The sequence below is a fragment of the Diabrotica virgifera genome, chromosome 2, assembly GCF_917563875.1.
Source record: "Diabrotica virgifera virgifera chromosome 2, PGI_DIABVI_V3a".
Taxonomy (NCBI): Eukaryota; Metazoa; Arthropoda; class Insecta; order Coleoptera; family Chrysomelidae; genus Diabrotica; species Diabrotica virgifera.
In genome coordinates, this window is record NC_065444.1 from 41,678,735 (window position 1) to 41,702,852 (window position 24,118).

The 24,118-nt window shown below is 33.5% G+C and overlaps 2 protein-coding genes across 6 annotated transcripts in view; one reads left to right on the forward strand and one right to left on the reverse strand.

Moving 5' to 3' along the window:
- LOC114327980 (probable peptidyl-tRNA hydrolase 2) overlaps positions 1 to 23,573 on the forward strand; it is a 39,548-nt gene extending 15,975 nt beyond the window's left edge. Inside the window, exons 1-4 of one of the 2 annotated variants that reach the window (XM_028276711.2) lie at positions 10,662 to 10,898; positions 10,964 to 11,170; positions 11,229 to 11,308; positions 17,792 to 23,573. In XM_028276711.2, the coding sequence (XP_028132512.1) occupies positions 10,800 to 10,898; positions 10,964 to 11,170; positions 11,229 to 11,308; positions 17,792 to 17,993 (588 nt within the window). In that variant the 5' untranslated portion in view covers positions 10,662 to 10,799 and the 3' untranslated portion in view covers positions 17,994 to 23,573. Of the gene's footprint in view, positions 1 to 10,661; positions 10,899 to 10,963; positions 11,171 to 11,228; positions 11,309 to 17,791 lie in introns of those variants that run through there. The other variant, XM_028276712.2, reaches the window with a different exon arrangement.
- On the reverse strand, positions 2,976 to 10,670 carry LOC114327979 (ADP-ribosylation factor-like protein 6-interacting protein 4). Of its 4 annotated transcripts, none has more exons than XM_050643649.1 (4): positions 10,464 to 10,656; positions 9,640 to 9,990; positions 6,757 to 7,028; positions 2,976 to 3,209 (listed from the first exon to the last, which is right to left on the reverse strand). In XM_050643649.1, exons 2-4 carry the CDS (start codon positions 9,976 to 9,978, stop codon positions 3,077 to 3,079), a joined length of 744 nt encoding a protein of 247 aa, XP_050499606.1. In that variant the 5' UTR covers positions 9,979 to 9,990; positions 10,464 to 10,656; the 3' UTR covers positions 2,976 to 3,076. The 4 variants fall into 4 exon arrangements, with proteins under 4 accessions (XP_050499606.1, XP_028132510.1, XP_028132511.1 ...); XM_028276709.2 differs by lacking the exon at positions 10,464 to 10,656 and adding an exon at positions 10,254 to 10,427; XM_028276710.2 differs by lacking the exon at positions 10,464 to 10,656 and adding an exon at positions 10,249 to 10,420.
- Positions 23,574 to 24,118: the final 545 nt, after the last annotated feature.

Below are 24,118 nucleotides of genomic sequence, written 5' to 3' on the forward strand. Positions count from 1 at the left end.
GAGCAACTCTCAGCTGAACTTACAACTAAGAATCAAGTTCCTAAAATGTTATGTGTATCCTGTATTACTATATGGATGTGAAACCTGGATCATGAAGGTTAACATGATGAACAAATTAGAAGCCTTTGAGATGTGGTCATATCGTAGAATGCTCAGAATATCTTGGGTTCAACGCATTTCTAACAGAGAAGTCTTAAACAGAGTAGCTCAAGGCGAAGGTAACTTAATGAAGATGATAAAAAAGAGAAAACTTGAATATCTGGAGCATATAATGAGAGGTAGCAGATACAGGATGCTGCAGTTAATACTCAATGGAAAGATCGACGGAAAAAGAGGAATTGGTCGAAAGAAATATTCATGGCTCCGAAACCTTCGTCAATGGACTGGCTTATCGGCAGATCAATTGTTACATGCCGCACAAGATCGAGAACGATATCGGCAAATTGTTATGGAAGCTACCCACGCCTAAAAATTTGGGCACGGTACTTAAAGAAGACATAATTGTACATAAACAAAAATAAAGAGAATATATTTCATACAATTTTTGAAACTTCCAATGAAACATCAACCAAACTAAGTATATAAAAGACATAAAAAGACATTATATGCATTAAGTTCACTTAATTTTATTAACTAGCGGGTTTTATTGGTTGAATTTGTCTGTCGATATTTTAAGTTTTTTGTCAGCTAAAATATCGTGATGTTTCAACATTTTTTTTTAATTTTGGACCCTGTTGGGGGGGGGGGGAATTTTCCCATTCCCCCCTTGTAGACCTGCCACTGGTTCTCTCGAAAAATTGTAGTAAATCGTAATTGCAACAATTTCAGTTCTTTCACTTTTTGTCGAAAAGTTGAAAATGGCGGAGATATATTGAACAAAAACAATTGCTACAAAATCAATCAAGTATTACGCTCGCACATTTACCACATACGTACTACCTTAAATATTGATTTTATCAAAAAAATGAACGGCATCAAAATTGTACAAAATTTAATTCTCTTCATTTTTGTATAGATATATATTTGTTGTAAAACTAATAATAAACGAGATAATTTAATAATTCAATAATTATGCTACAACTGTCACTATTTTCCCCTCATAACTCGGAAAATATCGACCGCACGAAAAAAATTATAATAAATTAAATTATAGAAAATCGCGTTTTCAACAATTTCAGTTTCTACACTTTTTGTCAAAAAATTGAAAATGGCGGAGATATTGAGCAAAAACGGTTCTCGTTTAAAATCAAGATGGCGGCTAACGCAACGGTGGAATTCAGTCGAGATTTTAAATTTATACTAATATTAATCCTCCCTAAAGATTAGAAAAATAAAATTTGGGGCAGCTCCAAATGCAAGGTCAAATGCTATCCCGACTGGGCTATTTGTACATTTGGGACAACAGGGAAATTGGCCTATAGTTCTTCAGATCTCCCCTGTCTCCTTTTTTGAAGAGAATTATTGTCAAGCTTTCTTTCCAGTCATCATCTGGGACTTCCCAGAATTGATTGAAAAAAATATTTTCAATTCTACATCCTACCAGATTGAAAACAATGGGAACCTTCTCTGGTAACACCTCCGAGGCTTCTACATTTTGCAAGCCAGAACGGATGCTGAGACTAAGGAAGATGAGGGAATTTTACAATTTATAATTCACGTCCCATCTGCTCAGCGCGGTAAATTTCCAACGAGAATGGTTCCCTTCGTACTCCAATCAGAGTAAACATGTAAATCAAAAATGAATATCCCTTTTCAATTTCGTTGCAACACGAAACTACAGCCGCATCATTATTCCAGTTCAGTCAGAGAGTGCAGCAAGCACCTCTACCGGTTTCGAAACTTATTAGTATCTCATCAGGAGGCACATATGCTGCTCTCTCTGACGCAACTAGGACAAACCCCGGCATGTAGTCACGAAATGGCAGGGATGCCCTAGCGGCAACTGCTAGCAAAAGACTAAGTTTTCAATCTGATAGCATATAAAACAACACCAAAAAATGTTACTCTTCATCCTACCAGATTGAAAACAATGGGAACCTTCTCTGGTAACATCTCCGAGGCTTGTACATTTTGCAAGCCAGAACGGATGCTGCGATAGGGCATCCCTGCCATTTCGTTCGTTGCAACCCGTGACTGTACGCCGGGGTTTGTCCTAGTTGGGTCAGAGAGAGTAGCATATGTGCCTCCTGATGAGAGACTAATAAGTTTCGAAACCGGTAGAGGCGCTTGCTGCACTCTCTGATTGAACTGGAATAATGATGCGGCTGTAGTTTCGTGTTGCAACGAAATTGAAAATGGTTATTCATTTTTGATTTACATGTTTACTCTGATTGGAGTACGAAGGGAACCATTCTCATTGAAACTTTACCGCGCTGAGCAGATGAGACGTGAATTATAAATTGTAAAATTCCCTCATCTTCCTTAGTCTCAGCATCCGTTTTGGCTTGCAAAATGTAGAAGCCTCGTAGGTGTTACCAGAGAAGGTTCCCATTGTTTTCAATCTGGTAGGATGTATAGTAACATTTTTTGGTATTGTTTTATTTGCTATTAGATTGAAAACTTAGTTTTTTGTTAGCAGTTGCCGCTAGGGCATCCCTGCCATTTCGTTCGTTGCAATCCGCGACTGCACGCCGGGTTTGTCCTAGTTGGGTCAGAGAGCGCAGCATATGTGTCTCCTGATGAGAGACTAATAAGTTTCGAAACCAGTAGAGGTGCTTGCTGCACTCTCTGATTGGACTAGAATAATGATGCGGCTGTAGTTTCGTGTTGCAACGAAATTGAAAATGGTTATTCATTTTTCTCCTAAACACGCGCCACTGAATAGTTCAGTGGCGCTAGGCAATAGAAATACTGTTTGAAGACGATATAGTAAATATATGCTTACATATTAGCAATAGTAAATGTGCAGAAACATAGGCTGATAAAATACTGCGAGGGTTGGTCTAAGAATAAAAATATTACACAAATCATTAACGTACTTTTTTATCAATTTATTTTTTACTTAAATGTTAAGTACTTAATAAATATTCAAATTGTTAAAAATATTATTTACTAACTAAACTTTACTAAGTTGAATTTATTTCTTAACAGCATAAGACAGTTTATTTTGGAAATATTCCCCATCCCCTTTGGTCGCCATTTTGTTGATTTCCTTGTGACGGTCTCTGCTCACTATTTCCTCCAACACTTCACCGTTGCCTTTTATTAATCTGAAAACGCGTTAAGAAATGTCATTTCTTAGTACAAGAAATATAAGGTACATCGGGATAAGCGAACAGTTGGGGTAATGTAAAACCATGCTTATTTTGCTAAATTCAACTTTTGCAAAACGGCTTCCACCTATTGAATACTGGCTATTTATAACCTTCATATGCCCTGCGGTAGATGGAACAGCTAGACATTCATTTACGGTTTGAATTTGACAGATTGTTGACGTTTGTTTTTGCATAGTGAGTTAACAGGTGTTTGTCTTCGGTAGTAAAATATAATTACGAAAAGAATTGTGAAATTATTTAAACTGTTCAAATAAGTACCCAGTAGGAAGAAGAGGCTCAGGCCGAAGATGAACATCCTGGCTCTGAAATCTCCGAGAGTGGTATCAATAGACCACTGCTACCTGTTTTGAGCTATAATAACCACAGCTAGTGTTGCCAATATGATCGCCAATTTATGATAATCCGACAGGGTACTGAAAGAAGAAGAAGAAGAAGTAAGTAATTAAGATAGCAAACACACTGAACGAAATTATAACATTAGCAGAAGAACAAAGTTTTAGTTCAGGAAGATCATACACCGACACTATATTTAAAATGAGGCAAGTTCAAGAGAAATCATTAGAATACAAAAAACCGGCATATTTATGTTTCGTGGACCTTAAAAAAACATTTGATTAGATCAAATTAAAGGACGTTATCTACTTACTGTACGCAAGAGAGATACCTTTAGCAATAATCAAAACGATCAAAAATATCTACCAAAACAACACTTACTTACTTACTTATTTAACCAGTAGACCCATTTGTACCTTTCGGTGTTGGGCCTGTCTGTATTATTTTTTTGTTGATCTATCATTACTTCTATTTAATCTTCCGTCCCTTGTTTCCTTGATATTTTCATTATCTGAGTCTTCTCTTTGTTTACGTTTAAGTTGTATTTGCTTGCTTCTAGGTTCCATTTCTCTAAGTTGTATTTCAGTTTGTCTGCTGTTTCCGCAATTAATACTATGTCGTCTGCAAATATACATATCTCAGCGTTTATCATTTGCATTCTGTTCCAACCGATGCAGTAGTTTTTTTAAAGTTTTCTTACATTCTTTCACTATCTCATCTATTACATTTATGAATAGCACTGGGCTGAGACTTCCCCCTTGTCTAACTCCTTGAGTTGTTTCAAATGGTTCTGACTGTATATTTAACATTCTTACTGTATTTGTGTATTTGTTGTTTTCATGTATATACTTTTTGTTGCTTCTATCAGTTCTTCACTTACTTGTTTCTTTTTTAGGCTTTCCCATATATCTTTTTTTTTATTTTGTCGAATGCTTTTTCCATGTCTATAAAGCTCAGACATATTTCTCTATTTTTCTTTAAGGCTTTTTCTATTACTTGTTGCATGGTGAATATATGGTCTTGTGTGTTATGTCCTTTCCTGAATCCACTTTGTATGTCCTCTAATTTGTGTTCTATTTCTTTTCTGATTTTCCTTTCTATTATGGTTTTATATACTTCTGCTGCTACACATAGTAGTGATATACCTCTATAGTTCTTACACTCTCTTGTGTATCCTTTCTTGTATATAGGTATAATTACTGCATTTGTCCTTTCTCTGGGTATTACTTCTCTCTTCCATATTAGGTTATAATAATATGTATAACAATTTTTCTTTTGCTTTTACTCCTATATATTTCATCATTTCTGGTGCTACTTCATCGCTTCCTGGTGCTTTTCCAATCTTTATCTTTCTTATTGCTTCTTCCAGTTCTTCTTTTTCTATAGTTTCTGGATTTTCCGTATTTCTCATGGATACTCTATTGATGTGGCTTTCCTTCTCCATTATATTCGCTTGATTTCCATTCAGTATCAGCTGGAAATGTTCCCTCCATCTTTCCATTATTTCCTTATCGTCGTTTATTATTGTTCCTTCCTTGTTCATTATTTGTTTCAGTTTCGTTTCTTTGTTGCTTCTTAGGGTTTTCAGTGTTCTATAAAATAGTTTTACGTTTTCTGTGCTGTTTTATTCCATTTTTTCTCCGAGTTTTTCCCAACTTTCCTTTTTCTCTTTCTTAACTATCTCTTCAACTTTTGTCCTTTGCCTCTTATAATTTTCATATTTTTGTTGTGTCTTGTCTTGTATGTATTGTTTCCATAATTTCTTTTATTTTATTTCTCGTTTCACTTCATCGTTCTACCAAGATGTTCGCTTCCCTCTGTTGTTATTTCTTGTAGTTCCACATATTGATTAAGCTGTTTTTATCATCGCGTTTTTAAATTTTCCCCATTCTTCTTCTATTGTTTCTGTTATTTCATGTTCATTGTCCATCTCTTTCTCTAGCTCTTCTGTGTATCTTATTTTCGTTGATTCTTCCCTTAGTTTATAAATTTTTATTATTTCTTTGTGTTTTCTGTTCATGTTCTTTCTTTTTAATTTCTTTTCTTTTGCTTCTGAATGTGGTTTCTAGTAGATAGTGGTCACTGACAATTTCGTAACTCCTTTTCACTCTTACATCTTTTATCCAGTTCTTCTCTGTTTTTTGTACTATACTATAATCTATAATTGATTGTTCTCCTCTTGATTTGACTTCTCTTGTGATCTTGTGTATCTTTTTATGTTGGAAGTGTGTGTTCATAATCACCAGGTTATTGTCTAGACAGAATTCGAGTAGTAATTTTCCATTTTTTTTTATTTTTTCCTCCCCATAACGTCCAATGACATTGTTCCATTTTTTAACTTCTTTCCCTACTCTACTGTTCATGTCTCCTGTGACCAAAACAACACAATAAAAGTAAAAGTAGAAGAAGAACTAACTGACCTAATTGAAGCTAGCAACGGGATAAGACAGAGGAATTCCCTGAGTCCTCTATTGTTCAACCTGGTCAGGGATAGAATATTAAAAAAAGTAGGAACTGAAAAGGATACCAAATGGGAGAAAAATAACTTAATAATCTGCTACGCAGACGATAAAGTGAAGATGATTTACAACATAATAGTCATAATATCACCACTCTAATATAACCGCCAGAAAATTTAATATGTTAATTTACCAAAAAACACAAAATGTATGGTTATAACAGTAAATCTACTAAGACTAAATTAGAGCTGGAGGGTCAGATAGAACAAGTGATTGGAGTTTAAATATCTAGGCATCACACTATCTAGCTAAGGAAAGCTTGATACAAAAGTGGAAGATCAAGTGAATAGAGCAAACAGAGCCGCAGGTTGCCTAAATGAAACCAAAAGGAAAAATAAAAATATCAGTAAAGAAATCAAAAATAGAATTTACAAAACAGTCATCAGACCACAAATTACATACATACGCAGCAGAATAATTATGACCTGACACAGGTAGGACAAAAAGAATGTTAGAAACAGCAGAGATGAAAACCTTTTGAAAAATGATGGTAAGACATTATGAGACAGAGGTTCGGACGGTGGGAGACGGTTTCCCAATAGGAAGACGATCAATAGAAAGACCACGAAAACTCTGGAACGACACGGTTCCACGTACCCCGATGTACCTTATAACAATAAATAAATTACCTATGACGTCCTGTAGACTCATCAAAGACTCTTTTAACGGTAGACTGATTTTTGTCCCACTCTTCTTTCGTCATCGGCGCCATCGCCTTACTTTTCTCCATCAAACTTATTGGTATATCCATAGATTCATCCTCCTGTTTGGGCTTTTTCTTTTTGGACGAGGTTTTGGAAGGTTTTTTTGATTTGTCGTCACTTGATAAGCTACTGTCACTAGTACTAGATGAAGTAGACGAACTAGATGATTGCCTTCTAGGGCGTTTTTTGGTAAGGACCTAAAATTGATACAATAATCAACTGTTACACAAATTAAGACACTGAAAAAAATTGCTATATTATATGCCACGAAATAACATACATATACAACTCCATAGTAGCTTAGTAACCAAGCAGAATGAGTATTATATTCAAGAAAAATAAGAAAGCATTATTTCAAAAACCCGATTTACTCTAGATCATCTTGCTGGAGCACCAAGATGTTGACAATACAAGTTGTTCATTGATAAAAATGATAAAATGCGACAGCCGAGGTGGCTTAGGTTGGTTTGTTGAATTATACCAAATACATTAGACGATAATACATCCAACTCCCACGCGACGAATGGAGAAGCAGTATACTGGTACCTGTTCACAAAACAAGGGAGATATACAACAATGTATTGTCCTTTTCATGAGCATTTTTCAGTGCGTAACAAATGATAGGAAAAATGGTAAGTCCGTGATAATACACATTTATGACATTTATTCTAACATGACATTTTAGTTAAATCTGACAGTTGTCACATTTTATTTTCAATTTGGAATAAAAACAAATCAAATGTGTTTCTTGCATTTATAAAATGGTATTTTCTTTGATTTGTATAGTCTTATAAATTATACAGATTATATTTGTAATATTATTATCTAATTAAAAAAAAATGATTTTTTTTATTATGGCGCCATCTATCGACAACTAGAATAACTAGAATAAATGTTGTAAATGTCTGTAATCAGAGACGTACGTTTTTTTCTGTCACATACAATTTAAAGCGTTAGAAAGAAATCGAAAAACTGTGACGCACTGAAAGATGATCATGAGAAAAAGAATACAAACTACAGGGCTATAAAACTGCTTAGCCACACCATGAAAATATGGGAAAGAGTAATTGAGAGACGGATACGTGAAGAGACCGAAATATCCGAGAATCAATTTGTTGATTGAAAAATACAGCAGTAAAGAAACAAACGCTCATATGGTATTCATTGATCTTGAGAAAGCATATGATAGAGTTCCTCGAGAGATTCTGTGGTAGGCACTCAATAAGAAAGGAGTCCTGGTGAATATGTAAAGATTGTGAGGGATATGTATGAGGGAGTAACGACTAGTGTTAGGACAGGTGTGGGGGAGACTGATACATTTCATGTGAAAGTAGGATTGCACCAAGGCTATGTACTTACTCCGTATTTATTCTCATTAGTTTTGGGCCAGATAACAGCGAAACTACAGGGTAACATTCCATGGTGCTTAATGTATGCTGATAATATCATGTTAGTAGGAAATAGTGAAAGAGACTTTGGAAACAAAAACTGGAACAGTGGAGGAAAAAGGTTTAAAACTTAGTAGGACAAAAACAGAGAATTTGGAATGTTCATTTAAAGATGGAGTTACTACAAATAAAATGGTATCTTTGGATGGTGAACTGATTGTAAAAAGCAATAGTTTTAAGTACCTGGGATCGGTATTACAGAGTAATGGAGAAATAGATGGAGATGCATGCAGTAGAATTAGGGCTGAATGGATGAAGTGGAAAGAAGCGAGTGGTGTGTTGTGTGACATAAAAATTCCAATGAAGCTGAAGGGAAAATAGCTTCAGATAGAATTATGATATATTTAAAAGGTATTTTCAAAATTATATACAAGAGAGTATTGAAAATGTTAAAATAATTTAAAATTAAAATGTTACTTACAAGAAACTCTTCAAAATGTGAAGAGTACAGGGGAAAAACAAAGAATGTCACATTTTATACATACTGAGATAAACACCAATAAATGTTTAATTCTTATGATATATTAAATCTACTTAGGAGCTTCTTAGCAGAATTATAGCATTTCTTATTCTATAATCTCAATATAATATGAATCTATATTAGCTTATTAATTTAATAATGCACCAAAAAACTACTATATAACATTCCTTATTTTTGTTCAGTAGCATGCGGACAATCCTGGTCCTCGCCTGGATACAAATTCTTAGAAAATTTTCTGTTTATTGTCCTGAATCGATAGCCTAGTCGATAGTACTCAGTTTTTGCTACCACATGGCGAGAAAAGCCAAAATTAATGAAAAACTGACATTCATTGTTTTTCCCCTGTACTCTTCATGTATGTACATACCTACAACTTGTCACAAAACTTTTATAGATAATATATTTTGATCTTTTAATAAAAGCATATGTAAATAAAATTAACGCTAGTAAAAAGGAAAACTTATGTAAATTAAAAAGTAAGGATATAAAATTAAAGAAAATAAGTAGCTCACAACTAAATTTGTATTTTGATTTAATCCTATAAAAATACCTTTCTTTTAAATGCATAGTTTATGGTTACAACTCATACCACTATATGGCGCTATTTTGTTTGCTTCCACAAAATTAATGGGAAATGTCAAGAGTTGTATGTATTATCGTCTAATGTATTTGATTATACTTAAGTATCTGAGGAACAAAATATCCATGGCAAATTCAGAATTTACTTATGAAAAGAAAATAAAAAAAGGTGCAAACATAATATGCCAAATTTAGTATGTTTAGAAATTTTAATCGATTTGGCAATATCGCCTTTAGTTTCTTTCATTACAGACTAAAACTCAGATTTTCTTGCCCAACCCCAAAAATATTATCTCTTACCTTCTTTTTCTTTTTACTGTTTAGCTCCTCCTCAGATAATTCACTTGAACTTGAGGTTGACGATGTAGATGGTGACGATTTCCTCTTTTTCCTCACTTTCGTTTTGATTTTCTTTTGTGAAGCCTCTTCATCAGAGCAACTGGTGTCCGTAGTGGAGCTGCTACTAGAACTGCTGGAACATGAGGAAGATGGCGAAGAACTAGAAGTTGATTCTTCTTTATGCCGCTTTTTCCTTTTGTTTTCCAACTGTTCTTCTTCGCTATCAGATGTGTCTGCTTTTCTTTTCCGTTTACCCTTAGTTTTTTCATGTTTCTTGCTTTTTGTTTTGATTTTATTCATTTGTTAATATTACTGAAAATGTAAATCGGATTTAAAAATGTTTAGACACTAAATAACAATATTAAAAAATAAAAGATATAAATTTTAAAATATATATCCCTTAGTACATTTTTGGTTGATCCACCTATGTTGTTTATTTATAAGATAAATGCATGTGCCTGTACTTAGACAACCAACATTACGATTCTAAATACAACAACTATAAATAATTCTATTTTATAAATATATTTATTTATACAGAACTAATGATTTTAATACAATTTCTCTTACTTTACCCTTTATGTAATTTCGATGGAGAAAATATTAGTAGCATCGTTTAGTATTTGCCATTTTAATATCTTGATTGTGGCTATTACATAAAATCAATAAGGCTATTTACTGCGTTCACAATATGAATACTTTGGCTCCGTTAAAGTATTCTATTAATGTTATTATCATTAAATAAAGCAAAATAACTCTTATTTAATATAAAAAACCAAACTAACCTTAGATCAATCAGATGTCAGTACACAAACAATAAGGCGTTTTTAATGACACGTATATTTGTCAATCTATATTTTATTTCCTTGATGTATTTAAAGTTTATGCATATTAAAAGTATAAACTTATTCAATGTTAATTATTCGTCATAATATTAATGCATTTATGCACAAATTATCATTTAATGTTGTGTGGATGTAAATAAAATCAAGCATCGGAATTTTTTTACTTCTTAAAAAAGAAGAATATAACCTTTTGGATAAAATTTTGAAGTTTATCTGGTGTCCTAGAAAAGGGAATTGATTTTTCAAAAATAAAATTGTTAGTTTTTAAAAAAATTAATGGACCTGATGACTGAACCAGAGCTTGAATTTAGACCCAATGAAGAATTTCTTCATCAGTTAGTTTCTATGGGAATAAATCACGACATTGCTGTTCAAGTATGTTAAATTAAAATTGATTTTTACTAATTTGTAAATGAATTATATATTTTACTTTGTTTTAGGCATTATTTTGTACGGGAAATACATCATTAGACGAAGCAGTAGAATATGTGTTCAACAGTCAAGAGGAAGATGCTAGAACCTTTGGTAGTCATGATGCAAAAGCAGATAGTTCTGATTCAGATGGAGGAGAGCCTGCTGAGTATTATAAAATGACGTTTGTTGTAAATAGTTCTCTAAAAATGGGCGTAGGCAAAATAGCCGCACAAGTAAGATATGAATCCGTATACGAGAAGCTTTTAAAACCTAAAATTAAGATTTTTTTAGGTAGGTCATGCTTGCCTGGGTTTATTTCGAGAAATCATGATGGATAAAAAGGACGAACTCGGCAATTGGGAATGTTATGGGTATGTAGGTCACATTTTTTATCCCAGATATACTTATCATCATTATCTCTGCTTTCATCCCTAAGTGGGGTCTGCTTCCCTAATTACATTTATCCATAAGTTTCTATCTTGGGTCATACCAATATCAGCTACCTTTACCAACATGTCCTCCTTGAGAGTCTCCCCCCAGGTCTTCTTTGGTCTTCCTCTCCTACTCTTTCCAGGAACTGGCAGATCAGCTATTCTTCATATTGGGTGATTGAGGTCTCAACATTGAACATGACCAAACCATCTTAACCCTTTCACTGACATAGGTCTGGATCCCGCGTACCAAAAAAAAGTTGATTAATAGCAAGCTGAAAATTTGTTAATAGCTTAAGGGTGTCTAGTTGGACAAACTTTGATATATTGGAACACTGGAACAGGTGAAGTTTTAATTGTGGAACAGGTTGAAAATTTGGAACGTCAGACTACGAAAGTGACAGATGTATTTTGTCCAACAGAACTTCCAATTGATTTATTACCCTTTCATTATACTCTCATGCAAAAATCAGACTGCTATTACTAACCAACATGATTTCTGTCATTTGACACATTCTTCGTGTTCTACTCATTAAAATGCCCAGTTGGTGATACACACCAGTCTGATTTTTGCATGAGTTTAATGAAAGGGCAACAAATCAATTGGAAGTTCTGTCCGACAAAATACATCTGACGTTTTCGTAGTTTGACGTTCCATATTTTGAACCTGTCCCACCTAGTGTTGGAAAATTCTCGAGAATGAAAAATCGGATAATATTCACTAGAATATTCTCGATCTGGAGAATTTTCTGAGAATGAACACCATGACGCACTTAAGAATATTGTTGAAGATGAAAAATAGGGTTTTAAAAATCATGATCTTATATACAAAATTATGAGATGAAACAACAGTATTCTTTGTATATAAAAAATACAAAAACAACAGAAAAACCAAAATTTCTTTGATAAAAAAATGAAATTTTCTTAACAGCAAATAATCGATGTGGTATGATAAAAGATGAGACCTCAGATTCAGTATCTATTTCTATCATTAGCTCATCCTAGTCATCTACAATCTGCATTTCAATATATTGATGAGTTGTGGGATTTTGTTTTTCACTAGTGGCCAGCTCAGTCATGGATTGGTCTACGTCTAAAAATTTTAAGTTGTGAGCAATAAAAGTTACCTTTTGGGCCCGTTCAGCAGTGAGCTGGTTTCTTTTAGAGGAGCGGATAAAAAACCGTAAGTACTGAAACTTCTTTCAGTCGCTGCACTGGATGAAGGCATGCTTAATAGGTATATCAACTACTATTTTAGTTAATTTTGTTCCAAAACATGTACCTTTTTACCATATGGTTAAGTCTAGTTTTTCAATTGATTTTACAATGTATGGTTTTCCAAAAAATCCCTCCTTAGACTGATAAAGTGCCAAATCTGCCATTATTTCAGCCGACTCATCACCATATTTTAAAGTTGCTAAATTATCTACAAACTCAGTTTCCTCAACTTGTTCTTCTCTGCTTAAATGAACACCATTCTAAATATTTGCACGTTAATATTGCACCAAAACAATTAATATTGACACAGTAAACACCCTTGCTAGTGGTTCATGGGATTGGCAAAAACAATATACCTACATATTTTTTAAATTATAATAATTTGACCCGTATCTAGTTTTTATTTCTGTTTCGGTTTTTGAAAATATAGAAAATTTTTGCTGAGAATATTCTCGAGAGAATTTTCTGGTAGAGAATATTCTCCTTCTCGAGAATATTCTCTTCTAACATCACTAGTTCCACCATTAAAACTTCACCTGTTCCAGTGTTCCCATATATCAAAGTTTGCCTGACTAGACACCGTTAAGCTATTAACAAATTTTCAGCTCGCTATTAATCAACTTTTTTTCTTATGCGGGATCCAGACCTAAAACTGCATATACACAGTAATTTCCCTTTGTAAGTGTCTTACACTCCTAGCGGAGTGATTGCCACCCTCTTTGTGCTCTTCCTAATTCATTTGCCACAGGGAATCAGTCTGCATAAACATTTTGGTTTTACAATTGGTTGTGTGACTTGGCATCTTCTACTAGAGTTGCACTTCATTGGTACCACTCCTATATGTCCCCTAATATACTCATTCTTAATCCTATTCTTTTTTTGTCACTCTACTCACCCATCTAAGAATTCCGCTATATGCATTTGTTGTTCCTCTTTCTTTGTAAATGCCCAACATTAAGTTCCATACATCCTAGCCAGTCTTACAACTGTTCTATAGAGTGTCAAAACTTTTCAGTTTATCATCAGAGGATTCATACACCTCTGAACCAACTAAAATAATTCAGACTCATTAGCCTCAGATTGCAACTAACGAAATGGCAGGGGTGTCTAAGCGACATCTACTAGAAACAAGTCAAATTTATAGTCGTCCATCCAATAAAATATAAAATAATATTAAATTGAAAACCTTATTGGGGGACCATTTTTCTAGGTACACCTCTGTGGCTTCTAAAAATGCAAGCCAAACGGTTGCTGGAGCATTAAGATGACAGAATTCTATAAGTTACAATTCACAACTCATCTGTCCAGCTTGGAAAATGGACCCCTGTAAAGAGTACAAGGGTCCATTTTTCGTTGGAACTTTTCCACACTGGACAGATGAGCGGTGTAAAATCAAAGTCTGCAATCTCCCATTTTCATAATTTTGGGAAACTGCGAAAAACTGTAGAAACTAACAAAATTAATTTAAAACAATAAAAATGATGAAGAAGCATATAAAATTTGGTTTGTGATCGGATGTCCAGAAAGAGGAGCTTAAGAAATTATTTCTTTTCCTTTTTTTTTAATATGTTAGTTTGGAGATTGCCGTTTTTGTTTGCAATGGTCGGAGATTGACGGATATGAAAATGATCTTTAAGGATATTGCCAGTTTTGAAACTAATAAAACATCATCGTGCCGGTTACTTGACATGTTCCACGTATCGGACTTATTAAAATGCCCAGTTGGTGATAAATACCAGTCTGATTTTTGCATGAGAGTTTAATGAAAGGGTAACAAATCAATTGGAAGTTCTGTCCGACAAAATACATGGAACGTTTTCGTATAATGACATTCAAAATTTTTAACCTGTTCCACAATTAAAACTTCCCCCCTGTTCCAGTGTTCCCATACATCAAAGTGTGTCCGACTAGATACCGTTAAGCTATTATCAAATTTTCAGCTTGCTATTAATCAACTTTTTTTGGTATGCGGGAACCAGGCATAATATGTAAAAGCAATTTATATGAATATCACTTAAACTAAAATATCCGGAAGTTGGGGTATATATTCACAGGTTTCGACAGAGTTCACGACATTCACAGTTGATCACGTGTGATCGCTACGTGGTTCTTATTGGCCGTAGCGGAGATTAACGTGTTTGGTATGCACTCAGCTATGGATATTGCCGCTTTTGATAGCAACATGAATTTTTCGCTGCGATTTGTATACAGTTAAGACCGCTTTTGGTTCTTACAAATAGTTTTATCTAACAGCAACAGATGGCGCCCCTAACTCAAAACAAGAAAAAGTGGAGATTGCTGCCTTTGATTTTACACCCCTCAGATGAGTTGTGAATTGTAAATGTGATAACTTGTGATAACCTCGGCAGTTGATATATTAATTCCTCCAGACTTATATCATCCTCCACTTGAAACTATCTTACAGCTACACTTTGATCAAAACACTACTGCAGGTGATGGTGAATACTACTATGATTTTCATAAAGCTAATCTTCCTTGCATTTATCAATACTTAGAAGCAGTTGATTGGGACAGTCTTATAAGTGATAAAGAACTTTCCGAGATGATAGGTACTTTCTATGATATTCTTTACTGTGTGCTTAATATGTATGTTCCATTGAAAAAAGTTTGTACAAAGAAATTTCCTGGTTGGTATTCTAGTGAACTTACCTACACAATTAATACGTGACAAAAAGACTGCCCATTTAATTTACAAGAGTAACAGGTCTCCTGAGAATTATGCAAGTTTTAGTCAACTTAGAGATCAGTGCAAAATTTTATCAAAAAATTGTTATGCTAATTATATACATTCAACTGAGATTTCGATCCAAGCTAATCCAAAAAATTTTTGGAAATTTGTAAACAGTAAGAAAGAAAATAATAGTATGCCTGTCTCAATGTCACTCAACAATACACTAGCCTCTAATGGCAACGATATTGCAAATTTATTTGCTAGCCATTTCTCTTCAGTTTTTAGTAATAAAACTCTTAAGCATAATGACAATTTAATACAGTCTAAGGTCTGTGTATCTTCCTATATTATACCAATTTCAAAAATATACGAAAAACTTTCAACTCTTAATGTCAATAAGGGACCTGGGCCAGATGGTATTTCTCCCATTTTTCTTAAACGATTCTCTTTTATTCTGTCTCGGCCGCTTCATCATATTTTTAATAAATCCCTTCAGTTGGGGGAATTTCCTGACTTTTGGAAACTATCCTATGTCACTCCAATTTACAAAGCAGGTAATAAAGCTGACATAACGAATTATCATCCTATTTCTATTCTCGGCACAATTCCCAAGGTATTTGAGAGTATTGTTACTGATTACCTTAATTATGACTGCTCTTGGATACTAAATTCTCAACTGTTCGGATTTTCTTGTGGTAAATCAGCAGAACTTAGTTTGTTGCTTTATGTTGATACCTTGTCTGAAGCTTTGGAGAGGGGGTTGCAGATTGATTCAGTGTATACTGACTTCTCCAAGGCTTTTGATAGGGTGAACCATGATCTTTTGTTACATAAGCTCAAATTATATGGCATAGAAGGTTCTGTGTTGAAGTGGTTGGGCAGTTACCTAACAAATAGAACACAGCAGGTTAGGGTTAATCATCATTACTCCAACACTTTTCTAGTAACCTCTGGTGTACCTCAGGGCTCTCATTTGGGTCCACTTTTGTTTAACCTGTATATTAACGACATCATCACCTGCTTCTCTGACACTTCTGCTCTCTTATTCGCTGATGATCTTAAATGTTATCAAATCATTAATAATCAAGATGATGCAATATCATTGCAATCAGATTTAGATAATTTAGCCAACTGGTGTCTTGATAATGGGATGGATTTGAATGTCAACAAGTGTCACATTATCCGGTTTTGTCGGAATCATCATTTATCAGTATTTAATTATACCATAAATGATCAATTATTGGATACAGTAGACTCAATTAAAGATTTAGGTGTTGTTCTTGATTCCTCTCTGAGCTTTAACCATCACATCAACAATATTACTCAAAGATCCATGAAAATGCTTGGCTTTGTTAAAAGGACAACTCGTGATTTCACGAACGTGTTCGCTATTAAAATGCTCTATTGTTCTTTAGTCAGGACGCACCTTGACTACTGTTCTCCAGTTTGGTCCCCACATTATTTACACCTCAAGAACAAACTTGATAGTGTTCAACATAATTTTCTTAGATATATTGGGTTCAAAAAACACATCAATTATAATTATACAGATATGGAACGATTTTTGAATATCTCTCCTCTGGATGTCCGTAGGAAGCGTAAAGATCTTACAGTATTGTTTAATATTATCAATGGCATATATTACTGCCCTGAACTCCTTGCTAAAATATTGTTGTTTGTTCCACCACGATCAACAAGACAAATTCAAACCTTTCATATTTCTTTTCATAGATATAATTACTCATATTTTACTTTTGTTCCTAGAACACTAAGACTTGCTAACTCCCTAGGTGACCTTTTACTTTTTGGTAACTCTGTTGATGTTTTTAAGAACCATTTAACCAAATTAAATATTTAGCAATGTCATAACCTTGTTATTTGTTAGTAATTAATGTTTTGTAATTATTTTACTTTGTCATGTCTTTTTAAATGTTTTGTACTCTCTCATTTTATTCTTATATATTCAACACTGTAATTATCAATATCTTATTAATGTATTACCGAATTGGGCTTGCCCGTATAAATAAATAAATAAATAAATTCTCTTGTAGTTGTACATACTTTGTTTGACCACTACCAAGTCTCTTTATTCTCAAACTTCTTTCTTGACGTTTTTCCAAGTATTTCAATAGGGCTTTTCATTCACAGTCATTTGTTTTGAGCTTCTGTCATTGTGTCACATAATATTAATATATCTACGTCATACGTAATTGATATAGCCAATGATACAAACCAAAGACGTATGACGTAGATATATTAATATTATGTGATACATGACAGAAGCTTGAAACAAATGACAATGGATGAGAAGCCCTATAGGAGTATCTCTAATGATACTGATCATTTTCCTCCAAATTGTATTAGGGCTTCCTTTCATGTTCCAACACATTTTATCTACTATCCTTACCCTGAGGAGACCTTCTTTCTCATGTTTTAACATCAACCCCTTGGTTTTTTGTGATCATATCTAGTAGTCAATATATATTATAGTAAGATTGCTTCATTTATTTCAGAGAGAAGAAAATAGTACTAAAGGGTATTGATGAATCTCACTTAAAAGAGCTTTACGAGAAAGCCAAAGAGAAAAACATTCCTTGTTATCTCGTCAGAGATGCTGGACACACACAGATAGCCCCAGGATCTGTAACTGTTCTGAGTTTGTTTGGATTAGAAGAGAATGTTAATAGTGTGACAGGAAAACTCAGTTTGTTGTGATATGTTTTATAAATCCACAAAGTAGCTAAAGTACTATTACATTTTTTGGTTGGACTGAGTATGTATTACAGGAGCTGTTGTTATTATTATCAGTAGGTAGAAAATTATTAGTTTGTTACTAGGATTATTGGTGTATGCTGAGAGAGTTTTGCTGTTTCAAATGATAGTCTACATTAGTAGTGATGTGAAGAGACCGTAATATATGCCATAGAAAGAAGAGCAAATATTCACATATCGACCCCTGCATAGAATAATGTTGTAACTAACATTTTTGTCGATTTTGAGTTACAGTGTTTTTCTTGTACAACTTTTTATGCTCTATCTGCCAATATGATCGGTGTGGCTGTAACAGCATTTATAAGAAAAATTCCGAATGGAGTAATACCGTAAATGTAAAAAATATTTGAATTATTTGTAGAATAACACAGTAACTACAGTTGATACAATTTTATTCGCCGTGTAACTGTTGTTACAACTTTATTCGCTGCTAAGTTCCGATAATTTTGTGCAGGAAGATACTACATGTGTGTCAGATAAGATCATTGTAAGTGCCGTTACAAGATTATTTGATGAACTTTATATTTATATCAAAAGCTGTAACTGCCATTGTTCAAAAACCATCCTCTAACATAAAAAAGAGACCTTATTCTGAAAGAGGAGTTCAACATATATAATTATTTACTTCTTACACTGAAAAAAATGTCACATGCATATAAAAAAAAAGAAATCGAAGCATTTGGTATCTTTTTGTATAATTTCTGAAGAATATCATATATGCTGGTTATAACGTTATTCTTTGCAGGGGTCGATATACAGGGTATCCAGAAACTTTCCTGACAAATGAAGACCATTTTTGAAGTTATACTTCTTTAGGCGCGATTGAGAGTAAAATTTCATAATACTGCGCGCATGCGCACACAGACAGTATGGCGTTTAGTTACTGAATCTTCCAAGTTATGTATAAATATATCAGTGCAAGAAAATGTGTGAAAAGAATATATTAGTGTTTTTAGTAAATGTATTATTTATTACAATGTTTGTGTCTTTGGATTTGTCTTCCTCGGGAATAAGATACTTTATAATAATAGTAGGTATATTTAAAGTATTTTCGTATTAAATTTGTCAGTATGTATAAGAAATCTTGTAACCTGTCAAAGCTACAGGGATATAGCTCAGTGGTAGAGCGTGTGACCGGAGATCAAGAGGTCCCGGGTTCAAATCCCGGACGATTCATATTTTTTTTTTTATATTTTTCGTATCGTTTTAATAAAAATTTTTTAAAAGTGGTAGGTAAAGAAAGTTAGTTTAATATTTAAATGAAATACAAATAACCTGTTAAGTATATTAATTTTGTTGAAATCATAATAATAGAAGTATAACTTCTAAGTGCGTACAAAGTACACACACATTCTTTTTTTTTTATTTTCAAATTCAAAAAACGAAAAATTTTCAAATTGATTTGTTTAGAAAATGGTGCATCCTACCGACTTAAAGTAAGAGTACCTTTTAGTACTAGAATACTTCACAATTTAATAATCAAGTACCAAAAATGCTTAAAAGTTAAAGACAAAAAATAATACGATAAAATAACTGTTGCCCTACCCAAAACGGATGCCTATGGTACTAGAAATTTTCAATTGATGGAATCGATTTATCTCTGGAAGGCAAATATGCGTACCAGTTTTCGTTTCTCTAAATAGAAGAGTTCTGAATGTATTTAAAAAAAAACTAATTACAAGGCGCCATCTTCAAAGAGCGCTAGCTCCGAAATGAAGCATTTACGAACTAGTGAATTAAAATTATCTGAGGAATCTCCGGTCTTCGTTTGTAAGGAGGGTTTCTGGACACCTTGTATATGCACAAAATTCGTACAAATACGCAAAAATTTTATGTATACTGGATTTTAAGGTACATTAGATAAAGCGTTTACATTCTACCAGAGCTGCTGAAGTGGAATCTGTTAGTTATGTAATAAAACTTTTTATTCCTTGAAAATACTCTCAAAAAAATCTTTTCTAAACAAGTGCCCCATCTCGTGATAACAGGTAAAGGGGGTAATAGAATATTACTCAGACATTCTTTCTAAAATTGAACTCATAATGGCTATTTTATAAAAACGTTTTTGACATTATTGATTTAATCATAAAATCGTTGAAATGTAATAATTAAACCTCCGAAATTGCGTCAACACCAAACTAGACTGGCTAATTGGCTATGCCAAGGCCATAAAAAAATTAACATGTGGAAAATTTCGTTGTATTTCATATACTTTCCAGTAGAAAAAAAAACAGGCAACTCATCTAGAACAAAACATGTATGGTAAAATTGTTCTTCTTTTTCCACGACACTACAGCTCAAATTGAGCCTTGGCCTCCTTTATTTTTTGCCTCCACCCTTGTTTGTCTGTGGCTGCTCTTCTCCATACACGGACTCCTAAAAGGGCTTGTGTGTTGATGTTTACTGTGCCTTCCCAGCGCTTTTTTGGCTTTCCAACCGGTCTCTTTCCCTGCATTCTAGCGTTCAGTGCTCTTTTTGCTAGCCTATCCTCTCCCATTCTTATCACATGTCCGGCCCATTGCAATCTTTGTATTCTAATGAAGTCTGACAGGGGTGCTTCCTTATAAAGTTGATAGAGGACGTTGTATCAACTTCTGAAGATTCCGTTTTCCCTCACAGGTCCTAGTTGTTGGTTTCCTCTAATTACCTTGACACAAAAAGGTAATATTTATTTTTTACATCTTTGTGTATTTCCACTAATTAACGAAGTCACGAGTTGCGCAATAAAATTAAATGCACTTTTAAAATTTGCCCATTACACACTGTTTGACGCGAAAACCATAAAAATATAAATTTCAGAGATTCATACAGCTACTTATTCTTAACAGCTTCACCTACACTTCCGCTCCTTTTAGATTTCGCAAAAATTCACCCCAATAAAATTGTTTACGGTTCAAAGACACTGGTTTTATGACTCAGGGAATTTGAATGGGCAACTTCGAGAAAAGATGGACATATTTAGAAAATATTGGCATTATACATTTTTTTTAATGTGCAGAAATATGCAATTTCTTGTGAAAATATGAAATGTATGCAAAATATTCTAGATAGGTATGCAAAAAATGCATTTTGTATATATTCCGGTCTCTAATGATGTGGTACGGCTATTTTGTGACAAAACAAATAATAATTATCTAACCTTACACTAATGTAGTCTGTTAATAGGATAAAAGTTTTACATATAAAGAATTGGTGTAAAATTGTTTTTTCATAGATTTTATTTATAACTCACTTTTTTAATAAAAATAATCCAACATTTGTGTTAGTTCTAAGTGAAATGATTAAAATAATTACAAAACCCACAAGGAAAGATTTTCCTGTAGCTGGCTGTATACCTACCATTAATCATAAAATTTTTTATTGACAATCCTTTATGAAAGGTATATAATTTTATTAAAATCCCTTCAAGGGCTACATCAAATCATAGAACGTTTTCGATATAAAAATATCATCATCAGTGCCAGTACAGGTTAATCACATGCTGAGCCACCAAAAATACTTGGGTATAAACTCCAATGGAAGGCAACTCCGAGTTGTCTTCCATCTCCGCGTTGACTTTCAGCTCCGAGTTGCCGTCGATCGTCCGTAATGTAAGGACAGATCCATCTGATCATCAACCCACGTGTGTAGGGAGTCATGCGATGCCTATCTCCATCATCCATCGTTTGGAATTATAATTAATACTGTAAATTTAACACATTTTCATAACATATTCTTCTTCTTCAAGTGCCGTCTCCTAATCGGCGGTTGGATATCATCATCACTATCTTTACTCTATCCACCGCTGCTCTAAAGAGTTCTATAGAACTGCATCTAAACCAGTCCCTTAAATTCTTACCATGACACTCTCCTTCTTCCTATACTCCTTCCGCCTCTTATCTTTCCCTGTATTATCAGTCTTAGCATTTCATATCGCGGTCCCCTCATTACGTGTCCCAGATATTGTAACTTTCTTATTTTTATTGTGTTTATTATTTCGCATTCTTTACCCATTTCTCGCAATACTTCCGTGTTCGCTTTCTTCTGTGTCCATGCTATTCTAAGCATCCTTCTGTAACACCACATTTCAAATGACTGTAGCTTATTTATGTGTTCTTGCTTTAATGTCCAGCTTTCAAGTCCATATTGTAGTATCGAGAACACGTAGCATCTCAAAGCTCTTACGCTCAGTTCTAAGCTAAGGTCTTTGTTGCAGAGAACTGTTTTCATTTTTACAAACGCATTTCTTGCTATTTCTATCCTGGTCCTTATTTCTGTTGTTTGATCATTTTTCTCTGAAATCCAGGTTCCTAGGTATTTGTATTTATCAACCCTTTCTATCTGTACATTTCCCAAATGTATGCTTGTTTGTATGTTTGTTTGCTTAGTTATGATCATGTATTTGGTCTTTTTTATATTCATTTTTAGTCCATATTCTTCACAGAAATTGTTTGTTTTGTTCAGTAGTAGTTGGAGTTGTTCAGCAGAGCTTGCCATAATCACGGTGTCATCTGCATATCTTATGTTGTTAATAGATCTTCCTTTAATTATTATTCCTTCACTTTGAGATAGCAATGCTTCTTCAAAAATGGCTTCACTATAATATGCATTAAAGAGCAATGGAGACATAATACATCCCTGCCGAACTCCTCTCCTGATTTCAATTTCTGGACTGGATTCGTTATCTATTATAATTTGTGCTCTTTGATTCCAGTAAAGGTTTGTTATTATTGTCCCTTTTGTCTATGTTTTTTGTCTTTAGAATTTGGACTAATTTTTCATGTCTTACTTTGTCAAAAGCTTTCTCAAAATCAACGTAACAAACATGCACATCCACATTCATGTCCATGCATCTTTGAGCTAACACATTAAAAGCAAATAACGCCTCTCTGGTTCCTAGTCCGTTTCTGAACCCAAACTGACTATCATCTATTCCTTCTTCTAGTTTTTTATTTATACGACCATGTATTATTTTCAAGAATAATTTGAGAATATGACTTATTAATGATATTGTTCTGTATTCACTACAATCTTTAGCGTTTGTATTTTTAGGGATAGCACAAAAGGTTGAGGGTAACCATTGTTTTGGTATGTCTTCTGTTTTGTACACTGTGTTACGATAATGTCTAAGGTTTCATCATTTATGCATTTTAAGCTTTCTACTGGGATTTGGTATAAAGGGTTTATTAAAGGGTACTTTCATAACATATAAAGGGTTTATACCCAAGTATTTTTGGTGGCTCGGCATGAGATTAACTTCTACTAGCACTGATGATGATATTTTTATATCTAAAACGTTCTGTGATTTGATGTGGCCCTTGGAAGTGATTTTAATAAATTATTACCTGTTATAAAAGAGTTTCGATAATTTTTTTTTAAATAATTTAGCTACCAGACATACATTTCTTAATTATTTGGCACTTTTACTAATGATATATCAATAAATATTCCAATATCGGCTTAACAATTTACATTTTGCTACAATAATTATTGAATAATTTACAATATATGTATGTAACTATTGATAATAAACAATAAATTAATTGTTTTTTGTTTGATTTCATCACCAAATCTCCAGATGTTCCAATAAAATTAATGGAAATTATCTCTGGTATGGAACAAATCTCATTTGAGCGACTGTAATTATTACTCCATTGCAAAGTTACATATTTTTTAGAGGACGCAATTTATTCCTATTGCTCTTTATCGTTAAATGGAAAATATAGAAGTTATAAAACAATAACTAAACATTTTTGAACAAATTTCTTTTAGGGTGTTATAACTTTTCTGGTTATTTTACAATAAAATGACAGAGCAATTTTACAAGAGTTTTTCAACGACTAATCTCCACTACAAATTTGATGAATATTATTAATTTATCTGGGATTTACAGCGCTCCGAAGTTGACAGGGTATTTGAACACTCATAGGAATAGGAATACGATAAAAACAAATAATTAGGATTTTTTTATTCATACCATTTTAAATCAATTTATCCTTTTCTTAACAATCCTGTTTTCATTAATTTGACCACAAAACTTACACACCTCATGCGTTTACGTCACACAAAAAAAAACAAAAAAAGCACCA

Coding starts and splice junctions, on each gene's coding strand:
- LOC114327979 (XM_050643649.1), bottom strand. CDS start 9,978: ATGAATAAAATCAAAACAAAAAGCAAGAAACATGAAAAAACTAAGGGT. Junction 7,029..9,639: donor ACAGTAAAAAGAAAAAGAAG/GTAAGAGATAAT, acceptor TATCAATTTTAG/GTCCTTACCAAAAAACGCCC. Junction 3,210..6,756: donor GAGTCTACAGGACGTCATAG/GTAATTTATTTA, acceptor ACGCGTTTTCAG/ATTAATAAAAGGCAACGGTG.